Source organism: Zootoca vivipara, chromosome 6 (genome assembly GCF_965207765.1).
Source record: "Zootoca vivipara chromosome 6, rZooViv2.hap1.1, whole genome shotgun sequence".
In the NCBI taxonomy this organism is placed as follows: Eukaryota; Metazoa; Chordata; class Lepidosauria; order Squamata; family Lacertidae; genus Zootoca; species Zootoca vivipara.
In genome coordinates, this window is record NC_142589.1 from 58,492,833 (window position 1) to 58,515,977 (window position 23,145).

The 23,145-nt window shown below is 40.0% G+C and overlaps 1 protein-coding gene across 5 annotated transcripts in view; it reads right to left on the reverse strand.

Moving 5' to 3' along the window:
• The window catches only part of LOC118086559 (protein argonaute-3), a 51,224-nt gene that overhangs the window by 8,808 nt on the left and 19,271 nt on the right, over positions 1-23,145 (reverse strand). For all 5 annotated transcript variants that reach the window (XR_015950603.1, XR_015950601.1, XR_015950602.1 and 2 more), the window contains 13 exons: positions 22,343-22,463; positions 20,546-20,754; positions 17,322-17,458; positions 14,257-14,391; positions 10,323-10,410; positions 9,265-9,412; positions 7,612-7,731; positions 6,309-6,431; positions 5,989-6,122; positions 4,905-5,089; positions 4,131-4,290; positions 2,439-2,529; positions 1,060-1,254 (listed from right to left, as the gene is read on the reverse strand). Coding sequence is in view for 2 of the 5 variants with exons in the window: in XM_088672280.1 (XP_088528406.1) it covers positions 1,060-1,254; positions 2,439-2,529; positions 4,131-4,290; positions 4,905-5,089; positions 5,989-6,122; positions 6,309-6,431; positions 7,612-7,731; positions 9,265-9,412; positions 10,323-10,410; positions 14,257-14,391; positions 17,322-17,458; positions 20,546-20,754; positions 22,343-22,463 (1,846 nt within the window). In the remaining 3 variants the exon portion in view is untranslated. The remainder of the gene's footprint in view (positions 1-1,059; positions 1,255-2,438; positions 2,530-4,130; positions 4,291-4,904; positions 5,090-5,988; positions 6,123-6,308; positions 6,432-7,611; positions 7,732-9,264; positions 9,413-10,322; positions 10,411-14,256; positions 14,392-17,321; positions 17,459-20,545; positions 20,755-22,342; positions 22,464-23,145) is intronic.

The following is a 23,145-nucleotide window of genomic DNA, read 5'->3' on the forward strand; positions in this document are numbered from 1 at the left end:
TATATACAGCCCTTCATGTAAGGATCAAAGGGCAGTTTACAGTATACAACACAAAAATATTTAACAAACAAAACACAATCCCCCCGCACAGTTTTAAATGTAATGAATTGTTTAAGTAGCCAAAGGCCTAATTTTCACTTGGAGCCTAATGAAAGCTCCAGAAGAGCCTCCCTGGGAACGGCATTCCACAAATGAGGAGCCCCTGGAGAAAAGGCCCATTCTTACGTCGCCACCCTCCGGATTTCTCGTAGAGGAGGCACAAAAAGGGCCTCAGAGGATAATTGCAGAATTAGTTCATATGGGGAGAGGTGGTCTTTAGAAGGTAGAACCATTTAAGGCTTTATAGGTCAAAACCAGCTCTTTTAATTGGGCCTGGATACTATGTGGCAGCTAGTGCAGTAGGGCAAGGATTGGTGTCATATTCTCAAACCACCATGCTCTGGTGAGCAACCTGGCCACTGAATTCTGCACCAACGTTTGAGTGGTTAAGGTAGGTGTGGGGGACTAGGACCTGACCAAAGGGTCTGGTTTTGAACTGCCCACCTTTGTAAGTATTCCCACTTTGTCAGGAGCACCCACCTCTCAAGAACCTTATGTCATCAGGTGACCGATTTTTCCTTTGAAGTTCAAGCTGTGCTGCCAAGGAAAATCCCAGGAAATCAAAACAGTTTGACATCAACTATTGGACTGGCTACACTTGAAAGTTTCCGATACTCTGAAGTGTAGCTGATCACAGTGAAACTTGAAACCACTGTGATCAAGCTGACTAGCACTGTGTTCAAGCTCTGCTTCTGAAAGGGATCAGCTACACTCCAAGCCTTGCATTTGTTGCCAAATTAAAATTCCAAGGAACTATCAGGAGCACATTTTAAGGTTCCCAGTTGCTTCTTTGCACTCATGTTGTCCCCTTCCTCACACATGACATCACATGTTACATCAGGTGTCACTTGGGAGAAATGGCCTTGCGGGCCAAATTATGACCCTTGTAAAAATAGTTTTATAGGCGCCGTAATCTGCTCTGAGGGCCCTTTTATGGTAAAAGTTGTGGGACATAAACACCTGTCGAAACTGCCCTTCTGACACCCCATCACGATAGAAGATTATTCGTGTCGGTTTGAAGCGTGTTGACTTGTAGAACTGGATGAGAAGTTCTCGAACCATGGAGGCCAAGTCTTGGATGATCTCCTGGCGGGGTTTTTGAACTCTCACTGTGGCACAGTACCTGCTTGGATGGGCATCCATACTACCTACAACCTAAAGCAAGAGAGGCACATGAAGAAAAATGATCGTTCCAGACAGACAGCACTTTATCTAATCAGCATAAATAATTTCCCCCAACAGGAAGCACAAGTCTTCAGAGAGTGACAGTTGCAAAAAGCTGTGAAAACTGCTTATTACTAAATTTTGCTGTATAAAAGCTTGGAAAGTCATCCACATTTAAGAATGCAGTATGTTTTATCCATTGAGGGCCAAACAACTGTGCTTCATTCACCATGTGAATAATACATGGCTAATTTGTCATATACACATCTAGTGGAGCACTCATGACATACACACAGCAAATACACCCACTTGGACAAACTGAATCTGATAGCACTGATGATCCTAATGCATGGGTTAAGAGATATTGTGGAATCTGTTTGTTTTTACTATAACCTCAAGATCCACCAACTAAAATTTGGTGTATAAGACATGTTCTTAGATTTGAATAATTTTGAGTCTAGCAACAGTTTTGAGTATAAGCACCAAACCAAGCCTCCCAAATCTTTCACATGCAAAATCTATTTCTGGTTACTCCAAGTTTTCTTCATTTCAGCAGTATTATTTTGTTGGGTGGTGGGATTCATTCTGTTGCTGCTGTTGGTTTTGTTAAAAAATGGGGAGTCAGAAATCCTTGCTGATCAACTGCAAATGAACCGGAAATACCAGTCGACCCAGATCTGCCTTCTCACAGCTATCACGATGTTATTATCTATACACTGGCTTCATTCACTGAAAATACTGTGATGATTTAGTGCAGTAGTTTTCAACTAGTGAGCCATAAATGAAGGTGGTCCTTTTCCTCACTGTGCAAGAGGAGAGGGTAGTGTGAAAGCCTGAGGATTTGCTTTGGTTTCTTCCTGTTTGTGCAAACAGCACTAAAACATGGTGCAGCATTACATATGTGCAAACTGAACCTTTCTGATTCATAATAATGCTCCATCTTACGCATGGTTAGCCCTACAACCCCAAGCAACAGTCATTTTGTATTAGGGAATGCTTTTATTACATCAGAAAACTAAGCACAAAAGGAGGCATGGAGAATTAATGAGACAGAGACAAGGGGCCTATTTAAGGCAGTCAATCCTTGTGAACATTCTCTCTCTTTCACTCTCTCATAACTAAGGTATTCAACCAAGGTTGGGTGGGGGGCACACACAAATGTGAATGCAACTCACAGCAGCAATAGATGGCTTCTTTCCATCCCCAGCAGGTGGATGAGTAACATCTGCTCCCAAGAAAATCACTGGTTGTTGGAACACAGAAGGTCTTAAAAAAAAGTGACATGTCAATCTCAAACCCAAACTTCATCTACTGCCTTCCTCAGAAGGGTCCTAGACTATGCACCTCACATTCTAGAAGGTAAGCAACTATTCCTGAAATGCATTCATGGAGTCTAGAAATCTTCATACAGAAAATTAAAATGCCACAGTTTAGTTGTTTAGAACACATAGCTGATTTTGGATGCACCAGACTTCCTCTACTTAAAATAAATAAAAACAAACACTCAACATTGCTGTAGGAGGCAGGGAAGCTTTGAACACATGGGCTTACTAAAGATGTGCAATTCAGAGGGCATCTTACAGTCAGTCTCACATTCCTGTGACTGGAGCTGATGACTCAAATCGTGTGGCCAGAGAGGTGGACAATATTGCTCACTATGAATTATACTGCTCCCTGTATAATTCCTCAGGGATAGGTTTTTGAAATTGATTCATGATACAGTTTATTCTTTGAATAGTGGGGACAAAAACTGTTAGTAGATGATAGGAATAATATATAAGGAATATGGTTGCTATAGTAATCCGGACGGATCAGACAAAAATTATCCTTCAAAATGAGGTCCAATCTCCTAAAATGTACCTTTCAAATTGGTTGTATGTATGTATGTATTTATTTTTGCAATCTAATCAGTCAGATTTTTATTGATTGCAGCCAATAGCCATTACAATATGATTAACACAAAACCATCAAGAACATCTAAGATTATCAAATTATCGTTCCCCAAATCACTTAGATTTAGCTGTGTCAAGCCCTGTTTCTTATTAAAGTTTTCAATAAGATAACAGCTGCAAAAAATACAAATATTTCTTATGTCTGTACAGTCATACCTTGGACCCCGAATGCCCTGGAACTCAGACGTTTTGGCTCCCAAACACTGCAAACCCGGAAGTGATTGTTCCAGTTTGCAAACATTCTTTTGGAATCCAAATGTCCGACGGGGCTTCTGATTGGCTGCAGGAGCTTACTGTAGCAAATCAGAAGCTGTGATTTGGTTTTTGAACGTTTTGGAAGTTGAACTGACTTCCACAACAGATTCTGTTCGACTTCCAAGGTACGACTGTACTTTTGCGATGACCAATGTTGCTTTAGCAAATGAATTTGGCTATCAAGTCAAGCATGTTACATCAGTAAGGCTTTTTTATTTGGTTAAAACTCACATTCTTAAGATTCTTTAAGTCAATAAATTAAATCTGAATATGGAAGAATAGCTCTGCAGGAAAAATGTAATTTGCCTTTAGCTGAGGATTGTCGGAACCCGTGGTCCTCTAGATACGCTCAACCCCTGCCAGCATAGCCAGTTGTCAGGGATAATTAGAAGTTCAACAACACCTGGAGGGCCATAGTTCTCCGCCATCCCTGTTGTTATCTGAAGTTATTATAACTATATATACTTAACAATTGCAGTTAAAACCATTTTGATTGTCTTTAAGTGCTCTCTATTACACTTTATGCCAATCAGTGTGGTTTTTAATTGCTTAATCCAACTGACCATTTCATGCCACATCTGGGGGGGGGGAGCAATTCCCTTAAGTTCTACAGAATACACAGTTCTGACAATGGCCTTAACATTAAGGTAGGATTCTTACCGTTGATGAGGTACAAGGATGTTGTTGATTCCTCCCAGTTTTACGTTAATCTTTAGGCACAAGTTAGAGAGGGTTTGAGGAGATGTTTTTATGACATTCTTGACTTGAACACACTGTGTGGCCATCCCCAAAAGTGTGTCCCCCACACGCTTCACCTCGGCTGAGAAACAAGCATTGATGTGAAGGGATTTCAATATTTTACACCACAGCACAGTTCTAAAATCTGTCCCTGCAATGTCAGCTCACTAAGTCATGCCCAATGCACAGGATGTCAAGAGACAGGTACAATATTAAAAAGCAGCACAACTCTATCTCTTCAGTACTTTGAAGAATGAGGTCCCCCCGATAGGCAAAGAAAACTGGAGAGAATTGAACTCATGATGACAAGAGGAGCTAATCTGCTTTTCTTCATATGGAGCTAATCCTCCCTAGCAGCTAATAGGGAGGAAAGCAAGGAAGCTTAGCTGGAATAAAGAGAGATCAACAGGAGAAAGAAAACCCAAGACAAAAGTTTCTCCTTCCTTGCAAATATGAATGCAAAGCTCTCCTTCCAAGCAAGAGTTTTATCTTATCCTGGACAACATTTCCCCCTCTTCCAGCTTGTCTATTTCTCAGCCTCACAAAATAGCAAGACACAACTAGTCTGACCTATGTTGCATGTCCAACTGCCATTTCTTACAGCAACTTGCTATGCTAAGATTACCATTTGAAAGCTTGAAAACAGAAGCGATCAAACACAAGCTGAACCAAAATACAACTTTAATATTTATTTACCATACACTGGTGTTTTCCCTGGTAGGATGACTATGATGAGCTGGAGCCCAGAATATGTGTTTTTAAGGTGTCGGAACATAGGCTCCACACTGTCGGCACCTTGTGCATATTTACAGAAGCATGGTTGACCTTGGATTGGCATTCCTGCATCCTTGGAAATTTTGCGCAGCTGATCTGTAAAACCCCTGGCAAAAAATGGAAAGCTTTCTGAAGGAGGAATAACGAACATCCACCAATAGAATAACGAACATCCACCAACAGAATCTAAGCATACCTCCACCCCACAAAAATCCTGAATACCTTGTTCTTCCAATCCCTAAAGTTGTGGGTGCATAGATCACATACTTTCTCCCTCCAGCTACTTCTTTCTGTAGTGAGAACCTTCAACAAGATTTATGGTTATAATGGTACCACTCTCAAGCCCATTTAAAATGTTGTTTCAAGTTCCTGTTGATTACTGGTTTGCGTTACGCATGATTAAAAGCGTTGCCAGCATAGCTTTTAACCACACATAAGGCTGTCAGGGGCTGCTAAAGGAGAAACTACACATAAAGGAGAGGTTTTGTGGCCAATGTTTGTAGCCAATGGTTACTGTTTTACTATATAATAAAATCTTAAAAGATATTGTCATGCTGCAGTTAAGTTGGCATGGTCTCCAAGACGCTGCAACTGCAGCATAGCGGAACAGCAGGTGGAACAGTTCGAGAGAGCTGCGGAAAAACAAGTGAGAACAGCTCTCCAGAAACTGTCCTGCTCAGGTGCTACTGCCCATCTCACACCTTTAACCCTTCATTCAGTCCCTCCTTGCCACAATGTCAAAACTACCCAGTGAATTCAATCATAAACCAAAAAGTAAAGATGTGAAAAACAGGTTGTCAGCAACAAGGCAGCTTTTGGGTAAATAAATCCCATTTGTGAATAATGTCAGCAGCAAAGGTTGGACATATTCACAGGTTTTAAGGCAGAAGCACAAAACACATAACCTCTTCTAATCAGTGACCTACCATGCAATAAAAAGTGTGTAACATGAGGGCAAGGGAAGGAAGAGAGAAACAGCTCACTGCCTGATTAACAGGTGGCTTACTTCAATATTTCTTCACGACATTGTCTCTGTGTTGCAAAGCAAGCAATTGCCCACATCTTGATTTCCACACCAGTATGAAACTGTTTTCCCCGCATATCCCACACACCATGACTTGGTGTTGCAACTGTTCGATTCTATGGAAATAAACGGGGAGGAAAAAAATAAGATATTAATGTAGTGGTAATTTACAACATGTGCCTCAATAAATCATTCCACAGATGTTTAAACTCAGACGGTTCTACGAAGGGAAGAGTCACTAAACAAAGTTAGAATCCCATCTGAATATTACACCAGGAGACAAACAAACAAGGGTTTCTTACCCGCCCTCCGTACTGCAACATGGGAGCTGGAAGCACACGCCCTGTTACATGAGCCATCTCATCACGGACTTTAAACTGAAATTCCTGAACAAATGGGTCTGCATCATAATTAGCACTTCTCACCTGGCATAAAAGTGGAACAAAAAAAGAGTCATATTGAATACACTTGTTATTGCAGAAGTGCTAATTTAAGGGTTCAATTCCTTTCTCCTCCTCTAAGCCAAAAGCAAACCACGTATTCCAAATGTGGAACAAAGTCCTTCTGTGATTCTTCAACACAGACTTGGCTGCCTTAAATTACAAGCCATTTGCAAAATTTCCCATTATTATTTACTGTTCATACCCCATTTGAAGATGCTTAAAAACTTACTAAAGATGGCTGCTCACCAAAAACTATGCTATGCCCTTAAGGCTGAACCTCAAAAGTTGGCACAATTGAGGCATGTAAATTTCCTAGACCAGTGGCACACAAGGAGAGCACATACATTTTATCATGCTCCATTTGAGGGGAAGCTGCCCTTTCTTAAGAGAAATCTAAAGCATCAACAACTGAATATAAGCAGAGTTTCTTCCAAAAGTTCAGTCTAAGCCTCAATAGACGATGACATACTGTTATTGTTATTTATTGTATTTGTTAGCCTCTTTAGAAAAAAATAAATAAATCTCAAAGCAACTTAACAGCAAGATGAAATACAAACAAGTAAAATAAATTAAAAGCTAAATTAAAAATTTACATACAATGCAACATTCCTAAAATGTTCATTGAACAATAGAATAAGACATCCTACCCTAACCTATCGAAGGATGAGCATTTATAGCCTGGCCTGCATAGTCCCAGGTTTCTACTCACTCCCTGCAGACCATGGGCCCAATTAGGCCTGTTAGGCCTCTTAAGGTTGGCCCACCAGACAGTTTTGGGCAAATCACACCAAACTTTCTCATACCTGACATCAAAAGATTTCTGCTAAGGTGAATGAAAAAACATGCAAAGCATCTTACTAAAGATTAGAAGAAACAAATTAGCCATAGGTCTTGGCATGCATAGGTCTTGAAGATGCAGAGATAATGAGATAAATGATGCACTAACTTTCATGTACAAAGCAGATTAACCCAAGTTTTGTCCTCACTAATTGATTTCAGAGGTGGGGATAACAGTTTTGAAGTCAGCAGCAACACACTAAGCAGAGAAAATGGCAAAAAGGAGGCTGTGGGATTTAAGAACAAACTAGGAAAGACCATGTTTTATCTTCATTAGTCATTCAAGAGTACACAAGCCCACTTTCCGTTTCAAAAGCAAACTAACCAGTCTGCTGATTTCTTCTTGTCTATCTGGGGCAGATCTTGCTGTTGCTTTTATCATGGTTGATGTTTGATTGTCTGTTAGTTTCTTGATACATCGCTGGCCTGCCACGATGTTACAAACCTGCAAAAATGGAACATGTCAGTCTAATGATGTACATTAAGCAAATGGAATCATTTATGAACATAGCATATTGCCTGCCAAAGCAATTTTAGGACTGTGTTCTAGTAATGTGAGCATTCCTTTGTGGTAAGAACCTCAGTGACATGTTTCCACAAAAGTTAGCATTTCTAAAGCTTTCCTAAAGTTATCTTCCTAAGATTCAACATTCAGCATAGGAGAAACTGAATGGTTTTAAAAGAGGATTAGACAAATTCATGTTGAATAAGGTTATCAATGGTTATGTTCTACCTTTACTGACAGTGGAGGTATGCTTCTAAACACCAACAGCGGAGAATCCTAAGTGGGAAGAGTGCTATTGGGCCCAGATCCTGCCTTCAGGCCTACCATAGGCTTCTGGTTAGCCAGTGGGAGAAAAGGATGTTGGACTAAATGGGCTGCTGTTCTGATTCAGCAGGCTCTTCTTATGTTCTTATTGACAAGTTGACGAAGTCCATACCTTCCATGCAGAAGGTTCCAGATTCATTCCCTGGCATTGCCAGCTGAAAGATTAACAAGACGCAAGGCTGAGAAAGAGCCCCTTGCTTGCAATTCTGAAGAGGAGCCACCAGTCAAAGTAGACAATACTGGGCAAGATGACCAACAATCTGACTCAATAAGGTAGCTTCATATGTTCATTGTAATCCACCAGTCAGAGCCAGTTCTTGAACTGAATAGAGCTTGCAATATTTCCACAAAAAATCTAGTTACCCCAAACTTTCCTCATTTCAGCAATATTATTTAATGCAGTGTGCAGGGGGGCATTATATTGCACCAAATCCTACCGAGTATCACTGGGTGGTGACCTGAAAACAGGTGCATTCCATAATTGTCACCTCCCTTTAGAATGCCTTCTCCTCTGCCATACATAAACCATCATTCATCAGTTGCTTCAGATGTCTTGTAAAGACATATCCTTTTGCCAAGGCATTCCTTGACCCATAAAATTAGATCTTGATGTTACTGGATTTGCTTTTTCCATTTTTACACTTGCATCTCAGTTCTTATATTGCTTTATCTGTTTTTATATTGCTTTTATGTTGTATTTTTATATACCACTTGTTGTTTAGTCGTTTAGTCGTGTCCGACTCTTCATGACCCCATGGACCAGAGCACTTAAATATTTTACCACTTAAATATTTTAAAATGTGAAGCTTTTAAAAAAATATCGGAAAGTAACACACACACACATGCCCTAAACACAATAAAGGGTCCTGTGGGCATCTTAAAAACTAGCTTGTTTGTTATGGCATACACTTTCATGTACTAAAGCTCATTTCATCAGATAAATGGAGTTATCTTTAGATGGCAGGAATGGCTGTAGAGAATGGTGTATTTTAAAAAATGTATACATGAAGCTTTAACTTTTTTAAAAAATAAGCCAAAAAATATTTCCTTTATATAAAACGTTTGGCAAACTGCTAGCACTGCACACAGTTAAAACATCTGATAAATCCTTTTTGGCTATGCAAAGTAACAGTATTCTGAATAAATTACTTCAAGAGGCAGATAGGTGTGTTTCTGCTCCTGTCCCACTTGTAGACAAGGAAGATGAGGATATTTCAGCTGCAGGTTGTACTTTTCTCTGAAGTACTGTGCTACTGTTCTCTCCACAGTCTGACCGTTTTCTAACTGCAATGGGAAACTGAAAAGAGAAATTGAGTTTTAATCAGAGTAGAACTGAGGGAGTTAACTGCCTTCTGGGGAAAAATAAGTGATTTTTCTGGAAGTTATACAACATTATTTTATCATTATTTTTGGTATCTGAAGAAGTGTGCATGCACACGAAAGCTCATACCAAAATAAAAACTTAGTTGGTCTTTAAGGTGCTACTGAAAGAATTTTTTTATTTTACTTCGACCCAGACCAACACGGCTACCTACCTGTAACCAACATTATTTTATGTCAGTCTTATAATAATAAATAAGAATTTTTTAATTTATATCCCGCCCATCTGGCTGGGTTTCCCCAGCCACTCTGGGTAGCTTACAACACAACAAAGCATCAAACATTAAAAAACAAAATATCCTATATGAGCAACAAAGAAACCAATAAATCAATAGAAACCAATAATAACAATAATAAACAGTTTACAGTTATACCCAAATTAAAATAACCGCCAGCCCCAACTAAACATTTAACCAACATAAACCCAACAAAAACAAAACAGAGGAACCAAAAATAGAACCATTTAAAACATTTTAGCCAATTGCCCTAACCCAAGAGATGTTCCAGTAATGTCCCTTCGGCCTCCAAGGAACCTCTCTTAGGAAGGAAACAAAGTGGCTTCAAATCAGTGTGAAGGTAAGTACAAATATGCATCCATGAATACAAGGGAATAATACAAAAATGAAAACAACAGCAACAATGTATTTTTTAAAAGTACTGTGCAATTTGGGTCTATGGACCGCAATCAAGTTATGTGTGTGTGTGTGTGTGTAAATAAAAAACCAATACAGTGTCATGCATTCCAAATTCTAGAAAAATTGGATGGTGGATTTTTACTGTGGCCATGTATGCAACATTCCAGTCAATTGTTTAAAACATTTGCTTACGTTTGATGACTGGCAGGTCTCCGTGTAACGTTACAGACACGGTACTTTCGTCTCATTGTTCCACAGTGAGTCACTTCAACCTTCAGACCTATGTGAAAACAAAGGGGGAAAAGAGAAATACTGATGTCACAGAATGGCTGCTCCCAAAATGGTACATGCACAAGCTGTTTTATAACAGAACATGCATATTAATGTACAACAGAATAAGAATGCCATCAGGCTTCTTATTATGGAACAATTATACAAAGAATGGTTACTTTGAATGTCTCATTTCATATGCAAAACAAGGGAGTCTGGAGGAAAAGAGGGTCCAATAGACCTTTGGACAAATAATGTCAACTTTCCATTGGGCCCCTTTTGCACGAGCACATACTTTGTTTCTCCGAAAATAAGACACTGTCTTATATTTATTTTTCCTCAAAAAACACACTATGGCTTATTTTCAAGGAATGTCTTTTAAATTGGAGATATGAAAGGAACATTTCGTACAAAGATTACCATAATCAAGGACAAAAGTGGTAAGGACCTAACAGAAGCAGAAGACATCAAGAAGAGGTGGCAAGAATACACAGAGGAATTATACCAGAAAGATATGGAGGTCCCGTACACCCCAGGTAGTGTGGTTGCTGACCTTGAGCCAGACATCTTGGAGAGTGAAGTCAAATGGGCCTTAGAAAGCACTGCTAATAACAAGGCCAGTGGAAGTGATGATATTCCAGCTGAACTATTTAAAATTTTAAAAGATGATGCTGTTAAGGTGCTACACCCAATATGCCAGCAAGTTTGGAAAACTCAGCAATGGCCAGAGGATTGGAGAAGATCAGTCTACATCCCAATTCCAAAGAAGGGCAGTGCCAAAGAATGCTCCAACTACCGCACAATTGCGCTCATTTCACACGCTAGCAAGGTTATGCTTAAAATTCTACAAGGCAGGCTTAGGCAGTATGTGGACCGAGAACTCCCAGAAGTGCAAGCTGGATTTCGAAAGGGCAGAGGAACCAGAGACCAAATAGCAAACATGCGCTGGATTATGGAGAAAGCTAGAGAGTTCCAGAAAAACGTCTACTTCTGCTTCATTGACTATGCAAAAGCCTTTGACTGTGTCGACCACAGCAAACTATGGCAAGTTCTTAAAGAAATGGGAGTGCCTGATCACCTCATCTGTCTCCTGAGAAATCTCTATGTGGGACAAGAAGCTACAGTTAGAACTGGATATGGAACAACTGAGTGGTTCAAAATTGGGAAAGGAGTACGACAAGGTTGTATATTGTCTCCCTGCTTATTTAACTTATATGCAGAATTCATCATGCGAAAGGCTGGACTAGATGAATCCCAAGCCGGAATTAAGATTGCCGGAAGAAATATCAACAACCTCAGATATGCAGATGACACAACCTTGATGGCAGAAAGCGAGGAGGAATTAAAGAACCTTTTAATGAGGGTGAAAGAGGAGAGCGCAAAATATGGTCTGAAGCTCAACATCAAAAAAACCAAGATCATGGCCACTGGTCCCATCACCTCCTGGCAAATAGAAGGGGAAGAAATGGAGGCAGTGAGAGATTTTACTTTCTTGGGCTCCTTGATCACTGCAGATGGTGACAGCAGTCACGAAATTAAAAGACGCCTGCTTCTTGGGAGAAAAGCAATGACAAACCTAGACAGCATCTTAAAAAGCAGAGACATCACCTTGCCGACAAAGGCCCGTATAGTTAAAGCTATGGTTTTCCCAGTAGTGATGTATGGAAGTGAGAGCTGGACCATAAAGAAGGCTGATCGCCGAAGAATTGATGCTTTTGAATTATGGTGCTGGAGGAGACTCTTGAGAGTCCCATGGACTGCAAGAAGATCAAACCTATCCATTCTTAAGGAAATCAGCCCTGAGTGCTCCCTGGAAGGACAGATCGTGAAGCTCAGGCTCCAATACTTTGGCCACCTCATGAGAAGAGAAGAATCCTTGGAAAAGACCCTGATGTTGGGAAAGATTGAGGGCACTAGGAGAAGGGGACGACAGAGGACAAGATGGTTGGACAGTGTTCTCGAAGCTACGAACATGAGTTTGACCAAATTGCGGGAGGCAGTGCAAGACAGGAGTGCCTGGCGTGCTATGGTCCATGGGGTCACGAAGAGTTGTACACGACTAAACGACTAAACAACAACAAACAAAATATTCGGGGTATGGCTTATATTCCTTGAATGCTTAAAAATCCTGCTATGGCTTATTTTATGGCTACGTCTTATTTTCGGAGAAACAGGGTACACATGACTTGATCTCATGTTGATAAGGTAACTGGGAAAAGATGGTACAAATGTACAGGAAACTGCATGGCTTGGCACCTATGACATTACCAAAATACATTCACTCTTATCTGTAATTGTGTGCCCCAATGAATTCTGGTGAGCTAAGTCCACCATTTCTAAGCACTTCAGAATTCAAACCCTGAAAAGTTTTCACTTCATCCTCATGACTGCAAACCTGTTAGACTGATCCACTCCAAAGTGGTCATGGTTGGTGTGGTTGGCTATTATTCATTTATTTAATGTATATACCACTCTTCATTAAAAAAAAATCCAAAGCAGTTCACACAGCATTATATTTTTTAAAAAAATGCAATTAAACACACCAATATATAATCAACATACAAAAAAAGCAGAAGAAACAAATCAAGCAATGGTATGACTATAAAAAACAATAGCCCTCCTGTAGAAAACCAATTGTCCTCCTAACTGCCACTCAATAGAGCAGGACAAGCAGGAAACATTAGTTCACCCAGAGCAATTTTTGTTCCAGAACAATTAATTCTTCCTTCCTGCTCCCCAGCCTGGACTAGGAAAGGTCCTGGCAGACCGAAATATCACCTCAAGTTTCCTTGGGCAAATTGTGAGAGAGAACCAAATGGTATGGATGTGCTGGACTGATGTCTTGCCTTGGCAATGGACTGTATGAGACCCAACAAATTGAAGCTCAATCCAGATAAGACTGAGGCACTGTTAGTGGTTGATACCCTAGACTGGATGGATGGGAAGTGGCGTGCTTTTCATGGGGTTACACTCCCGCTGAAGTAGTGTGTAGCATGGAGGTACTTCTGGATCCTTTATTGTTGCTTGAGGCTCAGGTGGCCTCAGTGGTGCAGAGTGCCTTCCATCAGCTTCAGCTGGAGGCCCAGCTGTGTCCCTATCTGGACAAGGATAACCTAACTTATGTTGTCTATGCTCTGATAACCTCTAGGTTAGATTACTGAAATGAATTATACATAGGGCTGCCTGAGAAGACTGTTCAGGAACTTCAGCTGGTAGACAGGTTGATCACAGGGCACAACCATTTGAGTGTATTACATTGATAATGGTCTGATTGCACTGGCTGTCAATTAGTTTCTGGGCCTAATGTAAAGTGCAGGTTTTTACCAATAAAGCCGTCAACAGCTCAGAACTGCAATAACTTAAGGGCCACTTCTCCCCATATGAACTGCCCTGGACCCTGTAATCATCATCTGAGGCTCTTCTTTGTGTGCCTCCTCCATGAAAGTTCTGGAGGGAAGCCTTTTCTGTGGTGGCTCCCCATTTGTGGAATGCCCTCTCCAAGGAGGCTCGCCTGGCATCTTCATTACATAGCTTTAGGCTCCAGGTCAAAACATTTCTCTATAACCAGGCCTTTGGTTGGTTAACATTCTATCGCTTTCTAAACAGGTTTTTTTTGGGGGGGATTATTTGTTTTATGTTATGAACTATTCTGTGATCTTCACATGACGGGCAGTACAGAATACAAATCTCTTATCAGAACACACATTTCATGCAAATTAGTGTATGAGTAGCACAAAAGATGAAGAATCATATGCATTTTAAATGAACCTAGGAGTGTTCAGGAAGAGCAGAGGAAAGGCTTCTGAGAGCATTATAAGCTACTCTACATTGATCAGTACTCTTATTTTCTACTTACCCTTTATCTCTTTGGTGAACTTTACCCGGTGAGAATCAGTCAGAGGTCGTGGCTGTTCGTCAATGTTGTGAATATCGAGAACTTCACACATAAACTGAATTACAGGTTGTGCTTTGTAGAAGGCAGTGGCAGAAACTAAGAGCAGAAAATAGAGCAGTTAATAAAGTAGAAGTTCTGAAGACTAAATAAATCACTGGTACACAATAATTAGTTCTGTGTATACATTTGAAGAAGAAATCATTAAAATCATCACTAAGCTTTGGGGCAACAAAGTGTCATGTAGTACATTTTCTAATTAAATTATCTCATGAATTTAGAGCAAGTTTCCCCAAACTTCTCAGTTTACTGATCCCTTGTATTCACCCATCCACCCTGCAAATTCTTAGGAAAGTAAATGAAATAAAGTCAAGAAATATCAATATTTAATCAACATTTATTAATCATCAATCACCAATAACAGGAATCATCAAATGTAAAAATATATATTAATACAGATGTTTCTCAATGGCAAGGAAGATACACTTTGTACATGCCCACATAAATAAAAACAAAAACTAGGGGTTCAATATTAACCACTTTGGGAAACACTGATTTAGAGGGTTCATATTGAAAACGAGTAATCATTAATCTTATGTAGGGCAATAAACTCATGACTACCAAAGTGAGCGAAACAGTACGTGTCTCATAGTAAGTTACACAAATAATTATGCACATTTACTCCTATATCACTCAGTCAAATTTCAACCAGCCTAAGTTCTCCTTCTCCCCATGAAGAAATAGAACATCCAGCATCCATATTTTCATTCTTGCACAAAACTCTAAACTTGCAAGTTAGACTTACGCCTGAAGTTTCTCCCAAACAAATAAGATCACCAAGCAAGTCTAAAAAAATGCCATTAATCTAGTTTCTTGGGGGAGGGGAAATAGCAGGCACTCAAATTCACATATAAGGGCACAATTCTATACAACAACCATTAAAAAAATGCTGAAAGGCACTGGACTGCAACAGCAATATATTAACAAGAAGAAGTTAACAATAAAGTAGACAAAATACCATTATAATTGCAAAGCTTACAAACAACCATATGGCACAAAAAATATGACTATTGTATTGAAGAATGCTCAAAGCAGCTGAGAAGAGACAGGCATGCATGCAGATAAGGTCCTGTTTCAATGATCTTCGTAAGATCATGACACCTCAATAATGTTTCAAGGTCCTGAATGCAGTTTTCACAAGTGGGAGGGCTTCAGGAATGTTTAGCGCTCCAAATAAATTACTCAATTGCAACAAGATAATACCACAGATCGTGAAGCTGAGGCTCCAATACTTTGGCCACCTCATGAGAAGAGAAGAATCCTTGGAAAAGACCCTGATGTTGGGAAAGATTGAGGGCACTAGGAGAAGGGGACGTCAGAGGACAAGGTGGTTGGACAGTGTTCTCGAAGCTACGAACATGAGTTTGACCAAACTGCGGGAGGCAGTGCAAGACAGGAGTGCCTGGCGTGCTATGGTCCATGGGGTCACGAAGAGTCGGACACGACTAAACGACTAAACAACAACAACAATACCACTGCAAGCGTCCAAAATTATTTTTTTCTCCCATATTTTAAACATGATGTCCCTGTAAAACATCGCTCAAAAAGCATTTTGGGGTATTTGAGACTTTGCTAAATTATAAAGGCTTACTTAACTTAGGGATGAATTTGTTCCCACCTTTGCCATGCTGTGGGTGAATGCAAGGCAATACGTTTCAAATGCTTTCCATACAGCAGAATTACTAGACTGTGAAACAGTTAACGAGGCGTTTTTGAGGTTCCCAGGCCTCAAGTGCACCAAACAGAATGTCCCCATACAAATATAACAAAACATTCTTCAGACATGCGTCACCGCCAGCAGCCCGCCAACTTCACATGACGCATGCTAGCCGACGCCTACAGATGCTGATTAACTGAATGAACACAAATAGCTTGTGTGCATCCCCCCAAAACCTCAACCTGCTGCAGTTTGTCACCATGGTAACCAAACTTGCTACACCAATTAGAAAACATTTTATAAGTACTTAGTCCTGGATGGGCAACAATTAAGAAGTTTCAGTGGACTTCTTACAGGTTTCATCTTCAAACCACATTATAGAACGCAGCTATCCTGCGCTAACAGTTTTACTCCTCAAATACAACATTCACACAGGCATTTTAACCTAAATAGGAATTAGTACAGTCATACCTCTGGTTACGTTCGCTGCGGGTCGCGTACATCATGGGTTATGAACGCGTCGAACCCAGAAGTGCCGGAACGGGTTACTTCTGGGTTCGGCGATTCGCGCATGCGCAGACGCGCCAAATGATGCCACGTGCATGCATAGAAGCGGCGAGTATGCGCAGAAGCGGCGAGCATGCGCAAATTAGGCGCTTCAGGTTGCGTACTGCTCTGGATGCGAACGGGGCTGTGGAACGGATCCTGTTCGCATCCGGAGGTACCACTGTATGTTGCTTATAACTTTTAAACCATGTCTATTCTAGCCATAAGATTAAAAGCAAAGCACCTTCATGTCAGAAACTGGGAGGGGGGCATTCTTCAGAACTGCAAGCATTACAAATAATTTCACTGTTAAGACGCCTTCCCCCATCAAATCATACCAAAGTCAGTGACTTGTTAGTAATTAACCAACTCAAGCTCTGTCAATGTGATTTTGCTTATGCACCTATCACTGCCTGATGAAAGGCATGACTTTCATTAGTAATGCCTGCTTTCCCATCTACGTTGTTACCCTAATTAGCAGACAATATTTCTATCATATGTTCTTGGATTCTTGGGCTTAAGTGTTTCTATAATTCAAAAAATTATGAAGGAAAATATTTGCAGCATACCTCACATCATCTACAAAGGAGAAAAGCTGGCAGAAACAATATATAGAACAAGACAATTTGCATGTAAACTATTTTGATTAGTTATCAAAATTTACTCCAATGAACTGTATCTATATATGTATACTATTTCATACTCCGATACAACAGTCATTTGTAGAGACAACATACTTCTCCATGCTCTCATAGAACTGGCTTACCATCAATATTTAGCATCATTTTCCACATTGCAGGTCGAACAGACTGATGGAATCCAAACCATACTTCCCTGCCACCTCCCAAGGGATGATCATAGCCTTCTGGAGCAGAGAAAAAGGAGCGGCCTACAGGTGTATACCTATAAAAAGAAGAGGTTATGTTATGTTACTGCTGTAGCTAAATATTTAGATGGTGGGTGCATATCCAATCTAGGAATGAATCTTTCAAACATTCCAAGAGTTGCAATTCCATAAGTGGCAGAAGTTATTATGAAAATAAACAGTCTTGCAAGGTCCTGCTTTTGAAACAGTAACAGATATTTACAAATTTATTTTGGGTCTGAAATTGCAATAGATATGGAAATGGGATTAAATGTCAGAGTGTGGAGACTAATTTTTATAGCATCTATTCCACACTTTTCATGTGAAAGGGGTTGGATAGACACTTCCCTGTCAACCTCATTTGGGGTTGAAAATGGGAGTCTCATGCTTCAAGCTTGATCCAGGATATTACTAGGCCTGCTGAAATCATAGGAATGATTTGCTGAAGCTGGAAGGCACCATAATATGATGGTAAATGAGGGACTCTCCAACTTCCCAAGCTGGATTCAAAATAAAATGACAAGGAGGATAACCTAGGACATTTGGAGCAGCTTTAATGTGTTACCTTCTCAATTACTTAGGAGCAGATAGGCCTCTTTCCTCAAAATTTTGTCCTTGTAATTACAGTACCAGAAGGTGGGACCAATAGAAGTTGTTCTTTGTTTTGTAATTTTTACACAGGAGCTGTTCAATGAATGATTAACCCTTTATTGACTAAACTACCAGGTAGTCAGCCCAATTTTTGTGTTAAAAATTTGCTGGGAGATCCCTCTAAAATCCACAACCAGCAAGGGGTTGCTTTAACACATGGCTTTATTTGGGTTTAATTACTTGAAGTTTGCATATTTGTTATATTTGGGGTTCCTTGGTGGAAAATAGAATAAAAAATTAAGAGTATACAAAAGTTGTTTGACTTCATCTTTTTTCCCCTCTGAGAAGTCCATCAGAAAATAACAGCAAAAACAAAAAGCAGGTTTTAATTGTTTACGGCTAAGAAAGATTATAAATGGCCAAGGGCTGTTCTGATTGTTAGAAATCTTTATTTTATTTTAAACTTTCCATCCCTTTGATGAAAGTGCTGGTTGCAAAGTGAAACTAGCTTATCTATGCTACTGTCAGAAAAGAATGCACTCTGATAAGGAGACAGGTGATTCAAGCTTTTAAGGCAGAGACTGTAAAATCATAAGGTGGAGAGTAAGTTGTTAATAAGACCAAGAACACTCAGTATGGTAAAAACACTGTTGGACACCCCACTGACGGCTGGCATTGTGCAGTGATTATTGGATGAGCAACTAAAAGAGGTAAGAGCTGAGGTGCATAAGATGGTGAATGAAAATGGACATGGGGAAGATGAGGTTTAAAAAGACACAGAACCTTCAGAGAACAATATTGATAAAGTACTGCCACAACAGGAGAGTGGAATGGTAAAGCTGGAGACAGTAAAGATGAAATGGGGAGGACCTTCACACAGGTGCCTGGAGGAGTTAAACAGTCAAGCAGTGGACTTATGAATGTTGGAGAAGTGGAATGAAACCATGGACTGAGAGATTGTTCTGAGCTGGCAGAGACAGAGCTGAGAAAGGATTCTGTGTACAATTTGGAATGAATTTAGAAGAAAAAGCTACCAAGCCTCTGACAACTCTTCTGGAAAAAGAAAGAAGCAAAATTGCAAAGATCCCCGCCCCCTGGCCAAATTAGGATGGAAAATCACAGCCATAGAAATGGGATCAGAAGATACGGAACTGGGTTTGAATTAATGAATATACAATAAGTAAATAACTATGGATTACTTTTTCAATATATGACCACAGTGGAGAGACTCCTGTGTGAATAAAGAGGAAAGGTTCTTGTTTTTCAGCAGTGGAAGTAAAGTTGTTGTGCTGAACTGAAGGAAGACTATTGTGGACAAGTACTGAAAATAATAATAATTGGAGAACCCCCTTTAGACTTTTTGTGTGGAAGGGAAAATGAATGAACTTGAGATGTCTGAAGCCTGGGAAAATATTGCCTAGCAGAAAGAAGAATAGCTGGATACTACCCTGGAGTGAATACTGTGAATATTTTGAATAATCCTTATATGATATACCTGACAGATGGAGAATCAGAAGCCCTTTTTATTTCTCTCTTATTATTTTTATCATCCTGCTTCTTTTTCTTATTTTTTTCTTGCTTTGCTTTTGTTTCTGTTTTGCTTATTTTGGTGTCCTCTACTCTGGGTTACTAAGGGGATTGGACACACATGAAGGCAATGGATGGTTGATGAAGAGCCCTGTGTGAGAGGTGGGGAAGGAAAGATATCCCAAGGCGGAAGGCTGGGAGAAGAAAGAGAAGCTCCAAGGTAAGAGCTGGTAGGGTCCACCTCCTTCTGTGTGAGACAAGGATTAAATTTTTTCTTTGAGCTAGGACTTTGTACTTCCTTTGCTCTTCCTTTCTCTTTCTCTTTCTTTTTCTATTTAGATTAGTTTTTTATTGTACTGTGTGATGAAAAGATTCAATAAAATTTAAAGAAAAAGTAAATAATAGCAGACTTCTGAAAGCATACATACACAGAAAGTTGCGTTAAAACATACAAATTATGTGGTTCCACAGTATAGTCTTAGTAGATTAAACAAGTAAAATACTGTCATAGTTTTGGTGTTCTTTTACTGCTCTGTTGTGGCCATTATCTTACTGCCTGCCATTTGCCAACACAAGCATCTCATGTCCTTGATCACTTCTGAAATATCTCATTGTGAAATGGCTTTCCAATTAACCACTGGTCTTCCAGAAGAATTATGTACACGTCTAGAAGTAGTGATGTGCTCAGTGGACAAAACTGATAAACCTTTACTCATATCCTGTTTAGGGAAGCTTTTAATGTTTAACTGACCATTGTATTTTAATATTTTGTTGGAAGCCGCCCAGAGTGGCTGGGGAAACCCAGTCAGATGGGTGGGGTATAAATAATAAATTGTTGTTGTTGTTGTTGTTGTTGTTGTTGTTGTTGTTGTCCCTAATGCAAAATGTGTATGAACCCTTTCTCTCCCTTACCCTTAAAAATGTGCACAGAAGTGTAAAGAGACCCACTCCTAAAGATGAACTTTTAAAAGATAGATACTGTGTTCAGAGAATGACAGGGAACCTACTTCATGGAGGGTAAATGTCGTAGCACCACATCGACAGCATGAACAGGGTTAGTGCTGATTGGCTTGTCTAATTCCAGAGGTTCAGGCAAGGTTCGTCCTGTCAGAACCTCATGCAGCAAGTGCCAGCTCACCCGGGAAACAAACTTTATTGACACCTTGAAGGGACGATCTTTACCACCTTCTCCAGGCAATGTTACATCTAAATCAACCTGTTAAGGGAGAAAGTCATAGGAGAGGATACAGAGAAGAAGAATCCTAAAGTAAGTAATTTATCTGCAAGTATTACTCCTTTTCTTCCTCTGGCCAAAAACCTATTTTACCAAATAGAAGACTGAAGAAATACTAGGCATCTATGTGAATGACAATGAAATGGCACTCCAGATTGCCGTAATTCAACACACGGAAATGGGAAACCAGAAAATCAAGGCCTAATGTTAGTGCCTTGAATCCCTTTTCCTCTCATCACCAGTGAAGTTAGAAAATCAAACACATCAGCACTACAGTGGTACCTCTGGTTACAAATGTTTCTGGTTACGAATGCTTCAGGTTACGAGCTCCGCTAAACCGGAAGTAGCTGCTCCTGGTTGCAAAATTTGCCCCAGGATGCAGCGGGAGGCCCCATTAGCGAAAGCGTGCCTCAGGATAAGAATGGTTTCAGCTTAAGAACGGACCTCCGGAACGAATTAGGTTTATAATCAGAGGTACCACTGTAATCAGATTCTGCATCAGATGCTTGACACAGCAGCTGTCATGGGAATCTCAATGTATCCAACCCAGTCTACTGTAGCAAGGGCAGGGGACCCCATGGCACCCAGATGTTTTTGGACTCGCAACTCCATCAGTCTCAGCAAGCATGGGCAATGGATAGAGATGACTGTAGTTGGAGCCCAACATCTGGTGGGTCATTGGATCTCCAATACTGTCTTATGGCTGAACTCGACAATACATTAAGTGTGCAATTGCATTTCATGTAAAAAACAAAACAAAAACAAAAAGACATAACGGTGGCAGAGAGGTCAGGACCACCAAGGTTTAACCCTTTCCTCCCAAGCAACAGATCTAATAAAAGCTGAAACCATTTGCTTCAGAAAGAAAGCTGTAAGTGGCCACAACAGCAGCTACTGCTACTGTCCTTGAGGCAGAATTCTTTATCCAGACCACAGCATGGGAGGACGTGTTTAACTCCACTTTGCCGCAGTCCCAAACCTGAACTTTTCCCTCCAGTGTGGCTGCTCTTTTGTTGTGACATGATGTGATCACATATTTCAAATGTAATGTAGTCTGGCCCTCAGAGAATACAGTTCTGCCTGTTTGCCAGGATATGCCAGAGCTCACAGTGAAATTAACTGCATCCACTGGCTATGATGCTGCAGACTGGATGAGCGTGCACACTCAATGTATCTCACCCACACCAGACTGACGATTTGTGTTGCAAGACTGTGTCCAGTGGAAATGTGTCCAACTACCTTGTAAACCTTGTCAATTTCATACACAAAAACTCAACTATTTAGTCCTCAATCCCAACTAAAATAAACTCAACTGCATTCGTGCATACTCAATCCATTAATCTCCACTCCTCCCCTTCCCCCTCATCTTGTCTGTCATTTCTCCCATATACTAGATTTAGATTGTAAGGTCCTCCAAGACCTGTCATTCTTTGCTTCTGTTATTTTGTAAAAAATACCACACAAAGTGGTTGCAATGTACAGTAACAATCAATAAAACCTTAACACTTTCAGAAAAGATTTCATTTATCTTACAAACAATCAGAACTTACGGAAGGACAAACTATCTTACCCCAGTTGTTGCAACGGGGAGCGGATTGGCTGTATAAAGGCTTCTTTTACCATCATAAACAGGTCTGCGGTCCCCAAATATTGTCACTTTAAAATGCTGCACCATTGAATCTACCACCTCCCTAGGGAAACAATATATATATATATATATGTGTAATTTTAAAACAGTATAGCATTAAGAGGGAAAGTAAGAAAAACACTACATTTCATCCCATTTTAATATTTTCAGCATTTAACCAAGTCATTACAGAGCAATTATCTAAAAGATGCTTCATTGAATTACGATGTCACAACAAAACAAATTTTAAGAGTGTGCATGAGATGGGAGAGAACGGTTATTGCTTCTTCCTCAGCGCCAAATAAAATTTTAATTAAAAGAACTCAAAATGACAGCTTGCTGCATGTGTTTAACTGCTACAAGAGAAATGCTACGCCCCTGTGCTTTCCAACACTCTTAATTTCCTTATGCAAAGCTGAGAACAATTCAGTTCTTTACATATTCCAGTGAACATTACTTGTTACTGCAACTCCTCTGACTGGTGATGGCAACAATTACAACACAGTGACCTTGCGGCTGCATCTTATCCTGTTAAAAGTCACTATTGTCTTAGGCCACTGAAAACATAGCCTTCATGGAGAAATAATAAATTGCACCAAACTTTCTTCCCAAGTTTAATGCAATAAGAGAAGAAAAAAACTGCCCATCTCATTGCAAAGAAATTCCCAATCACGGTGCAAAAAATCAAAAGTAGTTTTTATTATTGATCTTAGGTAAAACTACTCAATGAGATTTTTTGGCTGAGC